Genomic DNA, 17,460 nt, shown 5'->3' on the forward strand with positions numbered 1-17,460 from the left:
TTACATATATATGCATCACTAGTGAATTATTGGCACGCAATTGTAGAATCGCTTTGTTCGCGTCGATAACGGACATATTAGGTCACGTGTCGTTCTATAGATTTTTCTTATTGGAGAATGAGACATTGTTTTCTTAACGTTCGTTCTACTTTTTAGTCACTGACGACAACAATTTTTTTGTTATTGAACATATTATTTTGAACGATCGTTCAATAGTCAAGTTCCAAAATAAGTCAGTATGTTCCAACGAAACTGCCATATTCAGTGAATAGTTAGGTAATAAGAAACAAAATCTCGTAAAACAAATACTTTATTATACTTAATTTGATCCATGCCTTTGCCATTACAGAAAATCCTGATTTTATACTATTCAGAGGTAGAATTCAATAATATCGATAACCTGAGTCGTTTTCTCCCAATCGCGAAAAAAACTGACTTTTAGGTATTCAAGTTGTTTAAGCTCACACATAATTATATACTTTTATACATAGAAATAATACTACGCGTACTACACGTTTTCGTTATTTTGAAAATACGATATTGCTGTGTTTCCATTTCAAAAAACTCGTCTTGCTCTCTTTTAAATCTATCTAGCATCAATGCATATTTTCCCTATCAAACTTTAATCATCCATTCGAAATAATCTTTTTTAATCATCTATTCAAATCCTCTCTTCCTCTCTGTTATTTTTCTAACTAATTTTCACAACACCCTTCCTAATTCAGTTTTTCATCTTTACAGTCGATCCAATGCCCTTGACCTAGACAAGGGTCATCACAATGAAAATACATCAGACTATCGTTCTTATTAGTTCGAGTGTTCAAAGTGGTTTATCCTCGTCGTCAGGAATCGGACTTCCAAAAGCTCTTTGAGCTGTCACATCCTCTTTCTCTTTCGGTTTTCTTGGTGTCCTCGTCATATGGTCTTCAGATTCCGGGGTACCGAACGGCGACGAGATGTGCGATACCGCCGGAAATGGCGCTGTTGGAGCGTCTGACTCAGCTGTGTCCGGCGTTGAGTTCACTATCTCCAAAGGACCGCTGAGAATCGAGTCTGGGGATTCGTTGTATGAATGATCGGTCGGTTGAACCGGTTCGCCCAGAGGATCGTTTGTCTCCGACGGTCTTCGTTCTTCAGGGACTGTTGAGGTTCGACGTATGCTCGCCTTTTTGTATCTGTTATCATACATTCCTCCAATTAATAGATAGAATGGTTCTGATTAGATCAGACATCAGAATACATTGTAGACTAAAGCCTTGGTAAACTTAACCAAAATTTTAGAAATCGGCTTGGATTGTTCTATATTGATTAATGTTTGGTCAAAATGACGCGTTTTAAATTTTTTAACTTTATGATTACTGAAAGTAATTATTAGACTCATATTTTTATAAGTGGAATTTAACAAATGGTACTTGGATATTTTCAGCAAATTTTTATTCTTTTAATTGTCTATACATGCATCATATCCATAGTCCAATCACTATTAAACTAATGTTAATTCATATTGATATATAAATATTTAATTTCATTATGTTATTTTACTTGTCATATCTATAAAATAAATTTGGTTCCATAATATGGGTCAGTTATTTAAAGCGGTCAAGTTTAGAATAAAACTTCTAGTCTACAATGTGAATAATTGTCTCTTAATTCATTTAAAGAAATTATAATTTGCATCGCAATTGGTTTCAATAGAAGATTAAGATTTACTGATTTGAATATTATATTAGATATAGCATTATTATGATGATTTGTTGAATGCCACTCACTGATTAACGTCTATCGGTGATATAGGCTGATCCGGACTCATTCTCGTCATCCCGTTTCCATTGTCCCATGAATTATGTCGGCGATGATGACTCTTGTCTTTGTACGCTTCTGCTATGTTATTATAACTTCCCACAATCCTACGTCTATCCAGTTCCTTTTGGATCTTCTCTGGCATACTACTCGCAGATCTGTATAATCCACGCCTGATCATATCCTACAAATTTAAATTTTAATATTTGATATATCTTTTAAACATTATTTTGCCATATAAAGTACTAAACTGTATTTAAATAGATACAGTAATAAACAGGAGAAAGTTTAAAAAATAATATAGTATGTAATAAAATAATAATTTAATATCAAACTGTGAAAATGCCTAATAGAAAGATATTCTACAGGATATTTCAAATTGAAACCCCTCTTTTATATCCATTGTATATTGTCGTGTTCAGCATACGTTAGTATTTTACAACCAAAATATTTCTACATACACTCGAAAGAGGTGTAGGTTCCACGTTAGGGTTGGTCCAAACGTTGGTCGCGCCAGGTGTATCCTCGTTATCGTTCAGCATTTCTGCCGAATAGGTTGGTCTAGCAGGTATGATTGGTGACCGACAACACACTCTGCAATAATAAAACCTATCGGATTAATTGGATATCGAGATCGTCTTAAATCTTGCTTGTACTTACGAGTTAACATCCTCGAGTTTCTTCAACAATCTCTCGTTCTCTCTGCAAACAAGTTCCTGATCCCGTATCACTTGCTCCCTCGTAGCATATAGTTCCGCATTTTCTCGACGGAGAGCTTCATTCTCGGTAATGTACGCGTGAATAAGTTGACTTAATTCTGGCTGTTCCATTTCGGATAGTTTATCCAAATCTACCACTGGAGGTGTCAATGGTACTCTTCTTTCAGCTATAAAAATTTACTTCATTGAATTACATGCTTAAAAATATTTTGCAGCAAAATTTTACATCTCTCTTTAACGTTACTTTAACGCAATATTTCATTTGCAATTCTTTTCGATCAATTTATACCGTAAAAGTTGAAACATTATTTAAATATTTTTTTCTGTATGTTTTCGACCTGAATAATTTTATGAAATGTAATTGTTCAATTTTTCTTACTAAATTTTTAATAAAAATTTTCGTATTTAATTCTGGATTTAATTAAATCATTCTTATTAATTGACATTTGACATTTACTTTTGGATTCACTACGATTTGCGCTCGAAGCATTTTCGTTTAAATGAAGAGCCGCTCGCAGATGTTCGTTTTCCGTCTGAAGAGCTACAACTTCTCGTTTTAAGCTGAGAATTAGAGCATCTCGAGGATCCTATAAAATTTTATTGTATTCTATTTATTTATATCCCATGTTCTTATATAATTGACAACTAGCATCCAACACTCACCATTACTACGATAGGTTTCGTTCGAATCTTCTTCACTCTCGCCGCATATCTCAAAGTATTCAACGTTTCGCTCGCATTCGATTTAGCTGGCGAAATACAGGCGATCTAAGATTCAGTAAAATCATTCAATTATACTTATTGAGTATATAATTATTAAGTTTTTCTAATTAAAATAATTAAAATAACTTGATTTACCATTAATGAAACACCATTTCCTGCTAAACTATCGGCCAGAAGCTTAGTCAGTTTGCTATCTCGATACGGAATGTGACCACCCTTGCGTTTTCCATCACTCAAAGAGGCTATGCAGTAACCTTCAAAGTAAAAAGTGTCTATCTGAAAAGAAGTTGGAGAAACTTCTCTGCAGAAGTTGATATTACGAATAAAGTTGGCGCCCTTTCGGAATCGATCCCTATGATCCTTGTGCATAATTGACAACGTGAAGTTTCCAAGTGGTAATATTAACCGCGGTTCAATTAATTTGGTATTGAATTTCTTACGAGATTCTGACTCGAAACAGACTTTGAAAGATTAAACGTTTTAATACTTTAGTGATTAATTTGCATTGTACTTTGTAGTTGTAACTTTTTAATAATACCTAAAACCATGAGACTTTTGTTGATATTATTCGCTTCCTCCAGTGTTTTCCCTTCGCTCTGCGTTTTCTTCGTCATTTCACTTCCTGCCAGATCGACGAAGTTAATCTTCCCTTGCCTCGATATAAATACGCTGTTATCCATCTATCGATATTAACATTTGTATAAATTTGTATCTTTACGTGATAATTAGTATACTCACCTGCTGCTCAGATGTGATACTGACGGTGAGGATACTGTGACTTCTACTGGAATGGTCGTTCATGTTGTGCGAGCCAACTTTTCTATTTCTCATCCCTGAAGAATCATCGTTATTAGATACATTTTCCCAACATTTTTTAAAATAATATCAACTATAATACTTTTTATAATGACATTTCTATAATATTTCATTTTTCTCTAACTTAAGATTTAGATTAAATATATATGTCGATTATATAATTTTAGATTAACTATACATATTTGAATATAATTAGAATATGTATAACATTAGTTAAAATATAAATTTATATTATTAGTTACAAATAAAATTGTTTGCTGTTAGCGTTGCATAAATTATATAGATTTTTATACATTTATAATTTATAGATATAGAATTGCACTTATGATATATTTTTTGAATCTAGAAGGGATTAAAATTCATTTGTCAAAGATGAAGATCAATAACACAACTACCTTCTTCGAGAACCGCCAGAAGATCATCGAGTTCCTCGCACTCGACAGTAAAAAGATTCTCAACGAAGAAACCTCGTGTCTTTTTGCTCCACCGAACCATTAAGGGTTTCCTCGACGTGCCAGGATTTAACAGATCTATTACCTGCGGTTCGAAGTTAAAAGGTTGCCCTGTAAAACGGTGACCCGAAGTTTTTCTCTAATTCCACGCGATGTATACTGACCTTCTCGTTATAGATCTCTAGGAAGGAGGCTTTCAACACGAAGTTACATTCTTGTCGTTCTTGCAATAACTTAAACAAATAGACGAAAGACCGGAAGACCAGGCCGTGTTGCTCCGAGTAAGGGTTCATCCTTTCGAACTAATGGAAAAAGAAACAATTCATTGATGACCTGGTAATTTTATAATAAATATTTCGTTTTTATAACTTCTTATCAAAAATATATCATTAAGCTTTTATATAATTTCATTGATTAACAGTAATAACAATAACAAAATCTAAATAATTATCATTAAATAAAAAAAGTACTATATCTTCTAATTCAATTTTTATATACAATATTATATACTATAAATTAATTTGTGGGATAAAAATTTTTGTACCATTAAAATTAAAAAAAAAAAAGATACTAATGCCAAAACTAGTGTAAAGTGCCACGTTTTAATTATTCGAATGCTATTACAGTTTTGTTTGTTTGTGGCTATATGATATATTTGAGGGATAAACGAACATTGTCTATACTCATTATCTTATCTACGCACGTCGAACAACATTAACCTTTCTGTTACATTCATACATGGCCTTCAATTCGATGCATTATTCGTAATGCCTATTGTTACACTTCCTGGTAAATATTTCTGGAAGCATCGGTTTTTATCGAAGAAACCAGTGTAAGACCGATGAATAGCATGCAGTAGGTTAACAAAAGAAGCTTCTTCACTAACCATTTCCGGAGGCCCCGTGAGGGTGTGAGTTTTCCCACTTCCTGTTTGTCCATAACAAAACGCAGTACAACTGAATCCTTCTACTGCCATTTCAATGAGCTTCTTCACGCCAGAGAATTGTAAAATGTCCTCCTGAGTGGCTGTGGGCTCGAATACCACGTTATACGAAAATAATTTACCCTTCTTCTCCACGCTGCTTGGAAATCCTTCGCACTGTGCAAGGTTCAACGATAAAAGTCAACGGTGATTTAAGACGATTTCATTTACTTTTTTAATTAAACGTGAGAAGGTTGGAGTACGAAAATGGTACTTCGACGAATAATTATTTGAATTTTACTTGAATCTCTTGAGAGTTTAATAGTTCGTTTGAAGATTGTACGAAAAATTGAAAATTATTGAAGGTTTAAATATAAATATACCAAAAATCTACAAAGAAAAGTATATTATTGATTTGTTGATGTGTATATTCTTTGATCTCTTGACAATTTCCTATCAAAGGGTTAAATTAATTCGTATTAGACAAGGAAGCAGACTTACATATATCTGTCCGTCTCCGGGAAATTGCACGGCCATATCGTCGCCGGCTTTAATTTCCTTTCTACTAAGTGGACGAACTCTGTAAAACGAATGATTCACAACGAAAATTATTGCCATAGTCTTTGAGTAATAATCTTAATTAATGTTCTTTTTCTATTTCTTGTTCGAAGTTAATCTGTTTGGCGGCTTACATATATGTAGTTTCATTTACCTGACGACAACATTTATGTTATTCTCTGGAAGCAAATGCTTGGTGGCGATCACCCTTTTATCACCGTCTACCAATCTTTCGATGCTACCAGTCCTAAAATTAAAACAATTATTAGACGAGTAACGATTAAAGAGGCTATTAGTTACTTGTGCACGCGTAACATCGTTCTTTATCATGGTTGAGCGTTTTAACAAGAGTAACCTACGTATCTAGCAGCTTCATGATTGACCTCCTATCACGGTGGCTAAATAATTGAGGAAGTTCAATCAATCGGGGCTAACTGAAACTGTCAGGGAAAAATCGCGTGATTGACCAGGCTCGTTTATGATTTCGTCTTTCTTCCTTCTGCACCACGGAGCTAATCACAGTATTGAAAAATCGTTTCGACCTCAATCAATGATTCACGATGGCTTGATTACTGAACTCGATGGACTCGATTGATTGCCTGGATAAACAATACTTTTCGACTGTTGTTCATCGTACTTACGTGGAATAATGCACGATGATGATATATTGCTCTTTATTAATCCTAAGTGGTCGTTGAATGAGTTTCCAGAGAAAAATTAGTGTACTCTATCTCGAATATTATTCCCTATCGATTTAACATTGAACGAATATCAAGGTTAAAATTTTTCCTCCATCGAGTACGAGATAATTTTTAGGACCCTTGTAAAAGAAATTTAATTTCTTCGGACTTTGACGATTTACAAGATTGTTGCAACTTCCAATATCCATAGTTCATAGATATCCTAGTTTATTTATTTGCAGCTTTCGAATGTTATTTTAATCTTTCAAATTAAGAAGTTTTCAAAGATCATACCAACTGTAAAAATTTGGAATTTTCAAAGATTTCAAAGTACACAAAGATTTGCGACTTTCATAGATCATTCTAAACTTCCGTAAATGTTATTGTAAAATTCAACAGTTTCAAAAATCATTTTAAATATCAATTACTGCAATGTTTTAAATTAGAAACGTAATATCTTTCTACCAACATCGGTGCTGATAACATGATCGCGAAAGCTTTAAACTTCAAATTATACCTGATATTAATTTCGCGTTCGTCTAATTGATACTTATTGCACAAGGCACGTATATCTCGCTGAAATTTTTCACATAGAGAAGGTCATTGACGGTTGATGTACTATGGGGAGGAACAACTTCTTGCTCACCCATTTTGCTATAGCATCGTATTATTTCATAATTCCTTGAGAATTCCAATACACAGCTTTCATTTCGTGTCAATTGCAACGACGACATTTATTGCGTACTATAGTAACATACATGACGTCAAACAATTCGAAGACATAGGAAGAAGTAACTACTGATATACATTCGGAAATTACAATTACGTTAAAAGCATGATATATAGAATCCAGCACTCGAACGTTCACATGTGACATTGATCTGCCAAGATCGATATGCTTCTTCAAATTACTGTGTTTCGCGTTTGAAACATTTTAACGAGCCTCGTGAAAAAATGGCAATGAAAGTTGCCGGCAGAAGTACTTTCGATTCATCCTATTTGTTAACGCACTTTTATTATTTCATTATTTAGTGTTTCATGCGCTTTACTCCTTTGATCACGCGATTTTTTTCTTTAATCTCGTGAATGAGTATTGATTGAAGTGTTGTACTAACCGTAACGTAATTTTCGGAATAGAGAAACTTTCAATTTTTTTATTATTTATAAATCAGCCAATGATGGCAGAAAATTTACGCGATTGCACTTCAATTTACGATCTGATTTGTATCGATTGTTAATAAAATTGTTTGATAATATTATATTGTAATGCACTATGCGTGACAACAAAAGATTTATTTGATTTGGACACAAGATAAAGTTACTTTTTCTATATTATTTCCAAAATAAAAATAATAAATTAGTGGAAATGATTCGTTCAAATTGTTATTTTTTATATCTATTATGCCCCATCTCGTAATTTTTATTCGAACAAGGAATATGCAGTATTAATATTTTCATGTTAAATGCCAAAATTTTTTTCGCTGATATAATATCACTTCATAAATATGCAATGTCTTATATTAGTGTCTTTGAGATAATGAAAAATTATCAAATTTTATGGAATATGCCTATTCTTAATTTTTGATTTTATTTTATACCTTATAAAATTAAGGTACTCAGTCTTCTGTGACCACAGAGGATTATATAAAAAGGGGCCAAAGAGATTATATAAAAATAAATTTAATTTTATTTTACAAATAAAAATAAAATTAAATAAAAATAAAAAGAACTAAAAATGTAAAACTGCTTTCTCCTGCTTTGTTCGATCCCTCTGCGTTATTATTATCAATTTTTCGTAAAATAGCAGACTAACCACCCTCTCTCAGGAAAAATGCCCGTTTTACGTGTCTGACCACCGAGATCTCTTTCCATGAAAGCATGTTTCGCGATCGTCGCGATATTGACCGTCAGAAAGAGACAGTCAAGCAAGGTCTCGCAATCGATACACGGCATCGAAATGTGTCGCAATTGCGACGTATGCGTCTATCAATGTCCGTTGGTACGTTATAGCCACGCGAAACAATTAAGGAGAGTTTACACGAGCAGGAAAATTAAACCGAACGTGTTGGAAATTTCTTCGACGCGTCACATCGATCTATCTTTGGCCTGGATCTCGAAGACGATTTACCAAGAAACGATTCGAGTCACTAGTCCTATTGTCAGAATTTACTTGACAATTTATTTACGAGTTTTCCCTCTGAAGTCATTCGACGCGTAGGTCAATTTAATTCTCGACAACTTTCCACTCGATTGGGAGTCAATTCTGTATTCCAATGTCGTCGAGCGATCGTCGAGCGATCGTCGAGCATCACTCGCGATAATTTCTTGCTGGTAGTTTTCCATCGGTCAATAGTTTTTCTCCCTCGTTTTCCTTTTCGTTTCGAGTAAAAATTATTCACGGTTTTTACAATTAGATTGTGGACTGTTATAAAATGAAATGAAAATTTCTGTAAGCACACAATTAATTCCTCTTTGCACCTTTGCACAAAGCAATAAATTTTACTTGTGGAATAATTTCTCGTAGATATGAAAGTAGAAGTTCTTCTTCGGAAAATGGTATTTTATACAAATTTATAAGTATTTGTAGAATAATAAAATAGGAAAGCTGTATTATAATAAAATAAGTAAAATAATAAAATAATAAGAAAATAGTTCGGTTGAATATTAAGGCTTATTAATATAATACTTTCGAAATATACGAAACATATCCTTGATTTATTTTAGGCTTGATATAGTCACAATAATCGATTTTCACTACAGTATTAATAAAATGTCAAAATATTTTATACAACACGCACATGAATATATATTACATACTAAATATTCAAATATTTTCATGAGTAACTATATTCTTGTATTGCACTATATGGATTTCGTCTTTTTGAAATTTTAAATTTCTCATAAATACATAAAACTCCATAGTCTACTTGTGACTTTTCTAGTTTCTCGCGCGACTTGTTTTAAGTTTCTGTTTTCTTATCATTGTTTTTATCATTCGAGTAAATCAGAAGAACTTGTTTTTTAACATTTTAATATTTAATACTTATGAATGTTGTCTTGAAAATCGTGTTTCAATTATCATGGTACAATTAGGAAAAAGATAATTCTTAAAATGCTAACTTCAAAAAATTTTTTAATCCATATGAATTTTTTTTATATGATTTCTTTCTTGAAAACAAATAAAATAAAAATGAGAAAATTCTTCACGCAGAATTATTACACAACCGTACTTGATTGTACCATTGTGTAATAATTAATTAAACTGAAATACACTGGTGGTTATTAATTGATCAACAATAAAATCATTAAGGAACATCGATGTAAAGTGCAAAAAGAGAAAAAAAGAGAATGAAAATAATTTCCTCGTCGATTGCTTGGTATGGCCGGTTAGTTCCTCGTGGAAACATTCAACTAGATCGATAGTTTCTATGTAAACGTTTGCTTACACTATCCACTTACATAAAATTGCTGTAGAAGCGTTGATGCTTCCAGATAATGTTAATAACGGGTTACGCGAGAGAGTTTCATTGGTCGAAGGTATAAAAATTACTTATCTACTTTTACTTGGGAAATCATTTCTAAATAATGTGCGATATGAAGAAAGAAATTAGCTATTTTTTTTTTTTGGAATCGTTAATATTTTTCCTTAATAAGATGATATAATCACAAAGTCTCATAAATTTCATAATGACATACATATAATGATGTACAAAAAATACACGATAGTACTGTAAATGTGACAAAAAGAACAACCTATACTCTGTACTAAAAACCATTAATATCCTTTTTTTAATTATATGATCTTCAAGGAGTAATTGCTCAGTAATAATTAGTAAATTAGTAAATTATAAGCAAAGATTCCAATGTTATAATATAATAAATTAGAATTGGAATATTATTAGAGAATTAGAATTAAAATCGCTTAATAATGATAAAATAAGAGTATAATTATTAATACATAACAATAGGAAAGTGTGACAAGAGGAAAGAACTAAACTATTAATAACATTCGTCATCACGAAGCAATCGATTAGAGCTGATCTAATAACGATAAGAAATAACGATAAAATAAAAATATCAGATCAAAACATGAACAAATACTCACTCGCTTCCACGAGACTGTTGGAGGCTACTTTTTGTGACAACTTTAACACCGGAATTATTGCTTTTTCCTGGACTATTTCCCCTGGAAGTGGCCTGATCCGCCGGGCTATTGCCGCGCGATGCGCGACTTCTCCTCTTATTATCCTTCTTCGCATTCTCGCCTCGGGAAGGCGATGGATTTTTCACAAGCACCATTCGTCAACCTTTTTTAAAATATACACAGTAGCTTGATAAATATAATAAAAATATAAACTAATCACTAACTCGTTGATTACCACATGGAATTTGTACGTTTTTATGAAATATTATGTGCAATGTAGGCACGTCTTGTATTTTATGATATTATCTATTTATTTGTATATTTAATATTTTTTGTTACAACGTCTTATTTTAATGATTCCAAAATATCTATAGGAATAAAAATGCCAATCCATCGTAGTAATCAACGTGTTAACCCTTTGAAATTAAAATTACGAAAAATTTATAAGTAAATAGAGATTTAATAAATAAAACAATGCATTCATGTGTAATCATGTAACTTTTGATGTAATACATTTTTATTATATATAATAAAATTTAATATTTATTAAATTTTTATAATATTTTAATCATGTAACTTTTATGTAATACCTATTTATTATATATAATACAATATAAATATTGCATTATATAATATATAATTTATATAATATGTTATCCTTTTCGGATTATTTGTACAATATTCTAGTATAAACTAAACACTGAAAAGATTAGCAGAATTGTCAAAATTAATAATAATAGAATTAATAAAATATAAATATAAATTGAGAAAGAGAAATTAATCTCCACGTAGATTCAGACCAAACAGTAGGTAATTTCATTTAAATTAATCTTTAGTCGTGCGATCGGTGTCGTTCTCACGAGATATCACGAGTCAACAAGAACAATCGGACCCATTCGAAGGTGGATCAAGAAGTGAAATGCTGCATTTTCCGCAATTCACAATAGGGAAAGCCATTTCGAACGAATTCAACTATGTCCGACGAGAGCAACGAAAATTTATACAACAACGAACTGGTTAATTACCCGTATTCGCTTACATATGCGATAGTAATTACACACGTTGCTGCAATTGAAGCGAAAGTTTCGCTGCTAATTGCAATTCTGCTGTAGAAATCCTCCAGTCATCTGTCATCGATAAGCGAATCGTGTTTGTGAATTAAACATAAATTTACATTTTTTTCGAAATATTCGTTTTCACGGGAATATTATATAATAAATAAAATGAAACGAAATGAAAGTGCAAAGTACGATGGTATCGATCAATGTGCGTTACTTGTTTCTGTCTGGGTTAAGAAGTTTGAAAAAAATTATGTAGATCATGAGATCCGGCTGTTTCGTGACTTCGTTCCGCTCGGTTTGTTTTACACCTTTCATTTTGCACCTTTTCTTTTTAGAACAATTAACGTAGACGTGATGGTTTACCGCAATTTTGAAAGTGAAAGCCATAAACACCCGAATGAAATCGGCCAAAGGGCGAATGTTATAATTTTTATAAAGAATGCAATGTATATCACGGTAATGTATATAAAGTTTAATGATTATGGTGCAAACGATAATGCTGTTGATTAATATTCTTTGATTTTAATCTATCAAACAATTCTGTACAATAATTAGAAGAATTCTTTCGCTCAATTTTGATTTACTTATATTTCCTTAAAATGAAAACGTATTAAACAAATTAGCAGAACTTTCATTTGTTATATTTCCTATAATGTATAGTAAAATATTTCAAATTTCAAAAAATTCACGCTTTATGCTTCAACAACTCCACGAAGAATATTCAAATATCCAAAAGTGAAATTCTATAATATCAAAAATGTATCATAAACTTATATAAGTTCCACAACATGAGTTCCATACTTTACTATACTATGTATTATATTTAAATCCTTCCCAATTCAATAGTCACTTTCACTTACATTCGAAATTTCATGGATTGTTCAAAACTATCCCATCATCCAAACTTCTTCACCGATTTCTCCTTCTGCTGTTCAGTCTTTTTTGAACCTTCTTATCACTTCAAATCTTAAGTCCAGTTTCCAGTAATCTTTAAAAATTTAACACAGGTATTTGTCGATTAATATAAACGTTCTAGGGATAAACGGAAACTCGTGTAATGGGAACAACAGACGACACGCTACTGACACTTAGCAGGGATGGTTTCGCGGCTGGGTGGTGGTTTTTCCTATAGCGAACGTTCAGTGGACACCGATCGAACCCGGTATCTAACACGTCGTTGTTGAAACGCATCGTGGTTCTCTTTCGTTTCTGTCCGCGGTCATCGTCCACGTGGGTCTCGATATTACGTCAGAATGAACTTGACACACGTTGGGCCAGTAGACTGCTTCTGATGCAAATTGTATCATGGAAATAAACTAGCCCAGTCGAACGTATTGACAGCCGCTATAAATGCAAAACGACATAAGTCGCTCAAATATTTAAGTAACTTCGATTACTGAAAGATTCATATTTGACCGAGACCTTGAGCCCTATGAAATATGAAGTGAGAGGAGAACGTTCTACGATTTTTTTGACGATAAACGTTGACCACACAGAATTGTCTCTTTCGCGTCTTGCATCCTTAATAACGTTATATGTCAAATATAGAATTTAACGCGTTGATCGCAATGCGAAAGTCATACATTTGAGAAATGTTCATCTACGATGAAAGTGCGATAAAAGTGCATTTTTCATTTTACAGTATTATATTCAGCTATTTGTGTTGTTTAAAATATCTTCTATACGTCATAAAAAGTTTTTGGATTCTTACTCAATTATAAATCTCTTCAACATAATAAATGTTTAATTATTTTCTGAAATATTATTATACAGTGCAGAGAGTGAGAGTCTAAGATTTACTGGTTATACGTTGGTATATTTAGTTGGTTATACGTTGTAAAATATTGAAAAAAATAACGGTTTCATATTAGGAATCTGTTTTCCTAATTTGCATAATTTTTAGTTTAATTTAATATGATGATACTGATTTCTTTTACTTTATTTTCCAATAGATTGTAAAGAAAGAGATATCATAGTTTTAAAATGTATATAAAAAGTTTAAGAAAAATGCTTGGTCAAAAATTATATTGCTTTTAAAAACAAGGGTCATATTAAGGGCTTACCTTAGTGGACTTTACCTGATTTTAAATAGATGCAACATGTTTTCTGGAAGCAGTACGATATTTGTGGTTCCTTGGATTCTCTAATTGTAAGCATCAGCTTTCTGACGAGTAAAGGCGAGAAAAAAGCAAAAGAGGAATCGTGGATGCGTAGGGTCGTTCGACTTGAAAATTACGAGAGGATCGCAGTGGAAATGATCGGCTATAAATATACGAGAATCAGTGGGGCCACGCTGTAAATTTTATTGCGGCTTGTTTTCCGTGGTGGGCTACCCACGAAGAAGAGGAAGAAACAGAAAAAGAAGAAACCGCTCTCGAAAAATTCTCGCGGCTGCAGCAACCCTCGTTTCTTCGCTGGTATTTTTGCATCGGGCAGCTTCATCCTTGGGCACGTAGCTTGTGAATTTTTTCGAAGATTTTATTGTGCCATCGGCTCTGAATCGTCGTTCGTCTACTCAGCTCGTTACCTCGTGCCTCACAACCTTCAAATAAAAAAAAAGAAAAATCAGAGAAAGATGGAAAACGTTAGAACTATTCTTTCCTCTTTTTCACGCAGAGTGTGATTAATAACTGTGTCGATCATAGATCGTATTTCGAACACTGGATAACGGTTACAAAACTAGCATAGCGGTATGTATCGTAAGACCAGGTGAAACACACGTGGAATGATAATTATTCTGTTCTTAGATTCGCTACAACGGGAACTATGATGCTGTCTGCAGACAAGTATGATTCATCGGTGTAACACTAATCAATTTTGAGCATGCCACAAGATCTAGTTTAAATTGTTCTGAAAATATTATCGTGTAAGTTGCTGAGGAAAGTAGAGAAACGCGGATATTGATATTATTTTGTCGCATCGCGGAATTCCTGATGGTCACGCTTGTCACGAGATTAATGATGGAAAGCTGCGTATCTGGAAAGTACTTTTTACCTGCGTACCTTCGGGCTTGAGAGTCATTGACAATTTCAAACGAGCAAGACATTAGTTGTTCAATTCTCACAAGTAAGCAACTTGTAATGTTAGATTTTAATATATAAATAAATTACGATGTAAATAAGTAAATACAAGCAGTTTTTAAAATTATTATGCTAAAAACATAATTATTTCTCTGATTATTAGCAAACAAAATAATGTGTACAACTTGACAAGACAATTGTCTTTAATGTAATTAACTGATGAAAAAAATATTTGCATGCAAAGAAGATGTATCTCCTCAAAAACAATCCAGAATAAAAGATAAGATTTATCATTCAAAGGTGCGAATTATCATTGCAAAGTAGGGGATACCCAAGAGCTATAGGTTATTCCAGGGCGAAAGTGGCATTTATCGTACTTCGTGCCAACTTGCTTGGCTGACATTAAGCCGAGTGCAGACGATACTTGCACGCGTGCAGCCTTAATACCGGTTTAGCGCGAAGGGTCGCGGCGCTAGTCACACATTCTTTATAAATAATTATTTAAAAATATAATTGGCATCTAACAGAGATTTGATTGACCATTAATCCTTAATTGGTACTTCCTGTAAACATTTAAATAAATCAGTTACATGACTCCTCTTACTAATATAAATGTAACTTAAGTTTTATACAGATTATTAAATCCTAGTTTTTTAAAATTAATATTATATCTCTATATGTTATAAGCTATTCCATTTTTATTATTGTACGAAGATCTCAGGAAAAATATGATAAGCCCATTTTTGTTGATATTCCGATCTCGATGTACAATTATATAAATATATAATAAAAGTTTTATAATACTGTAAATCCAACTTTCTAATGCTCAGTATTTTTGTAATATTCAAAACTCCAGAAAAAGATTTAACCCTAAAAGCAAATAAAAAAACAAGTCTTGTGAATTGATTGATAACACAGTCAAAATTTAAATTTTACTTTCTGTAAAAAGTGAAAATCTGTTTCCCTGCGACCTTTATACAATACAATTTTATTGCCAAACAAATACAATGTATAGCAATATTCAAATTATTATAAAAATACATCCTATACCCAGATAAATGTATATAGACACGGAAGAGTAAGCTATAAGTAAATTATAGCGTGAAAGGGCGACGCACATTTTGGCTTCCTAATGTAAAGTTTTCCGGTCGATCACCGCTGCAGTCATCATTTAAGGGTAGCAAACCCTTGTAACTCTCATACTAAGCTTGATCTCGTTTAATTGTAATTAGACACCAACTGTGCAGACGCCTGCAGCTTAAAATAGCACCTTGTAATTGCTTCGGTTGCACGTGCTTCTCAGCTAAAGTCATTCTTGTTGATGTTCCCTGCAATTAGAAACGAGTTAGTCCTTTTTTTAATATTTTTCGTTTACAACTCGTTCTGCTGTGTTTGTGTTTGCGATTAATTTCGATGCAGCAATTTATCTAGTATTGAATTCGCCGAGTTCAACGAATTCGCGGAAGCGTAACAAAGTTGAGTACACTTAATTATACAGGAAGTGCACTTAGGTCGTTAGGGAATAACGTTTTATTCGAGACGAAAGGAAATGCGCGCGCGCCTTTCCATTCATTTAAATTACTCCATGAAACACTTCCCTTCTATATTACAATACTATGTGAAGTTTATGTCTCTCTTCTCTTTTTTAAACGCTAGATATTGATCAGCGATTTGAACCCAATAATAATAATTCAAACCAATTGTAAAAATCACCGAGACCAACGATCCATGCAATAATTGTCCATTTTATGAAACCATGAATATCTTGCTTTCTTTCTAGTCGCAACGAAATTAATAATTATAATTTTAATATAAAATTAATCTAAAAATATTAGAGATAAAATTGTATGCGTACCAACGATAATCTTGATAAAATATTTCGACAAAACTTTATCAAATAATGATTTTTAGAGTTCGACTTTAAAACGTGACTAGACCACGATAGTGAACAGTCTTAAGAGGACTCTACAATCATGATAGCCTATATACATAACCTCGAACGCACGTAACATACAAACAAGCTCATATAGACTCTTTCGAGACGTTTCTAACTCCACCTCACTTTCGAAACAGGCCCAAAAGTGACCCCACTAGTGCCCTCTAGTTTAACGCGGCAAATCCTCGATTTTACAATCTAACCAATTTCCCTCCAAAATTTCGTGTTTACTCATGCACTGACGTTTTGTACATCGTCAGTCGAATGCTCGAACATACACACACATAAATATACGTTCGTATGTATACGTACGCATCGGCACACACTCAGATACACACAAATACGACCATGCGGAACACACGGAGGGAATGGGCTGTTTCTCCATCTCTGTTGTGTTTACAGACGTCTTCCTCTGTTCCTCCACCACCTTCTTTCTACGGCACAGAGAGTTCCTTTAAGCCGGCAGTTTCGTGTGTTACACCGTGGCGTGTGCACAGAAGTTCCACATAAGTTTTATGTTCAGGACGGACACAAAAGGCACCCTGAAAGATCGATCGTGGCTTTCTTCAGAGGAACAAGTTTTCCAGGTGTCATCCAGGTGCACGAGCCGATAGTCCAGAGTCTCATGT

General features: G+C 33.1%; 1 protein-coding gene and 1 long non-coding RNA gene across 2 annotated transcripts; one reads left to right on the forward strand and one right to left on the reverse strand.

Moving 5' to 3' along the window:
- Nucleotides 1-184: 184 nt before the first annotated feature.
- Nucleotides 185-17,267, reverse strand: LOC122530888 (kinesin-like protein KIF12). The gene is made up of 19 exons (XM_043658266.1): nucleotides 17,144-17,267; nucleotides 16,014-16,223; nucleotides 13,939-14,417; nucleotides 12,736-13,219; nucleotides 10,776-10,977; nucleotides 6,145-6,237; nucleotides 5,934-6,012; nucleotides 5,397-5,609; nucleotides 4,675-4,812; nucleotides 4,454-4,595; nucleotides 3,981-4,075; nucleotides 3,781-3,922; nucleotides 3,378-3,496; nucleotides 3,183-3,287; nucleotides 2,977-3,106; nucleotides 2,461-2,686; nucleotides 2,262-2,394; nucleotides 1,770-1,984; nucleotides 185-1,175 (listed from the first exon to the last, which is right to left on the reverse strand). The coding sequence occupies exons 5-19, from the start codon at nucleotides 10,967-10,969 to the stop codon at nucleotides 821-823; spliced, it is 2,379 nt and encodes a 792-aa protein (XP_043514201.1). The 5' UTR covers nucleotides 10,970-10,977; nucleotides 12,736-13,219; nucleotides 13,939-14,417; nucleotides 16,014-16,223; nucleotides 17,144-17,267; the 3' UTR covers nucleotides 185-820.
- On the forward strand, nucleotides 217-4,825 carry LOC122530890. The gene is made up of 4 exons (XR_006307126.1): nucleotides 217-276; nucleotides 4,255-4,259; nucleotides 4,405-4,615; nucleotides 4,688-4,825. It is a non-coding gene; the product is annotated as an uncharacterized LOC122530890 (long non-coding RNA).
- Nucleotides 17,268-17,460: the final 193 nt, after the last annotated feature.

Source organism: Frieseomelitta varia, unplaced genomic scaffold, assembly GCF_011392965.1.
Source record: "Frieseomelitta varia isolate USP_RPSP 00005682 unplaced genomic scaffold, Fvar_1.2 scaffold_36, whole genome shotgun sequence".
NCBI lineage: Eukaryota > Metazoa > Arthropoda > Insecta > Hymenoptera > Apidae > Frieseomelitta > Frieseomelitta varia.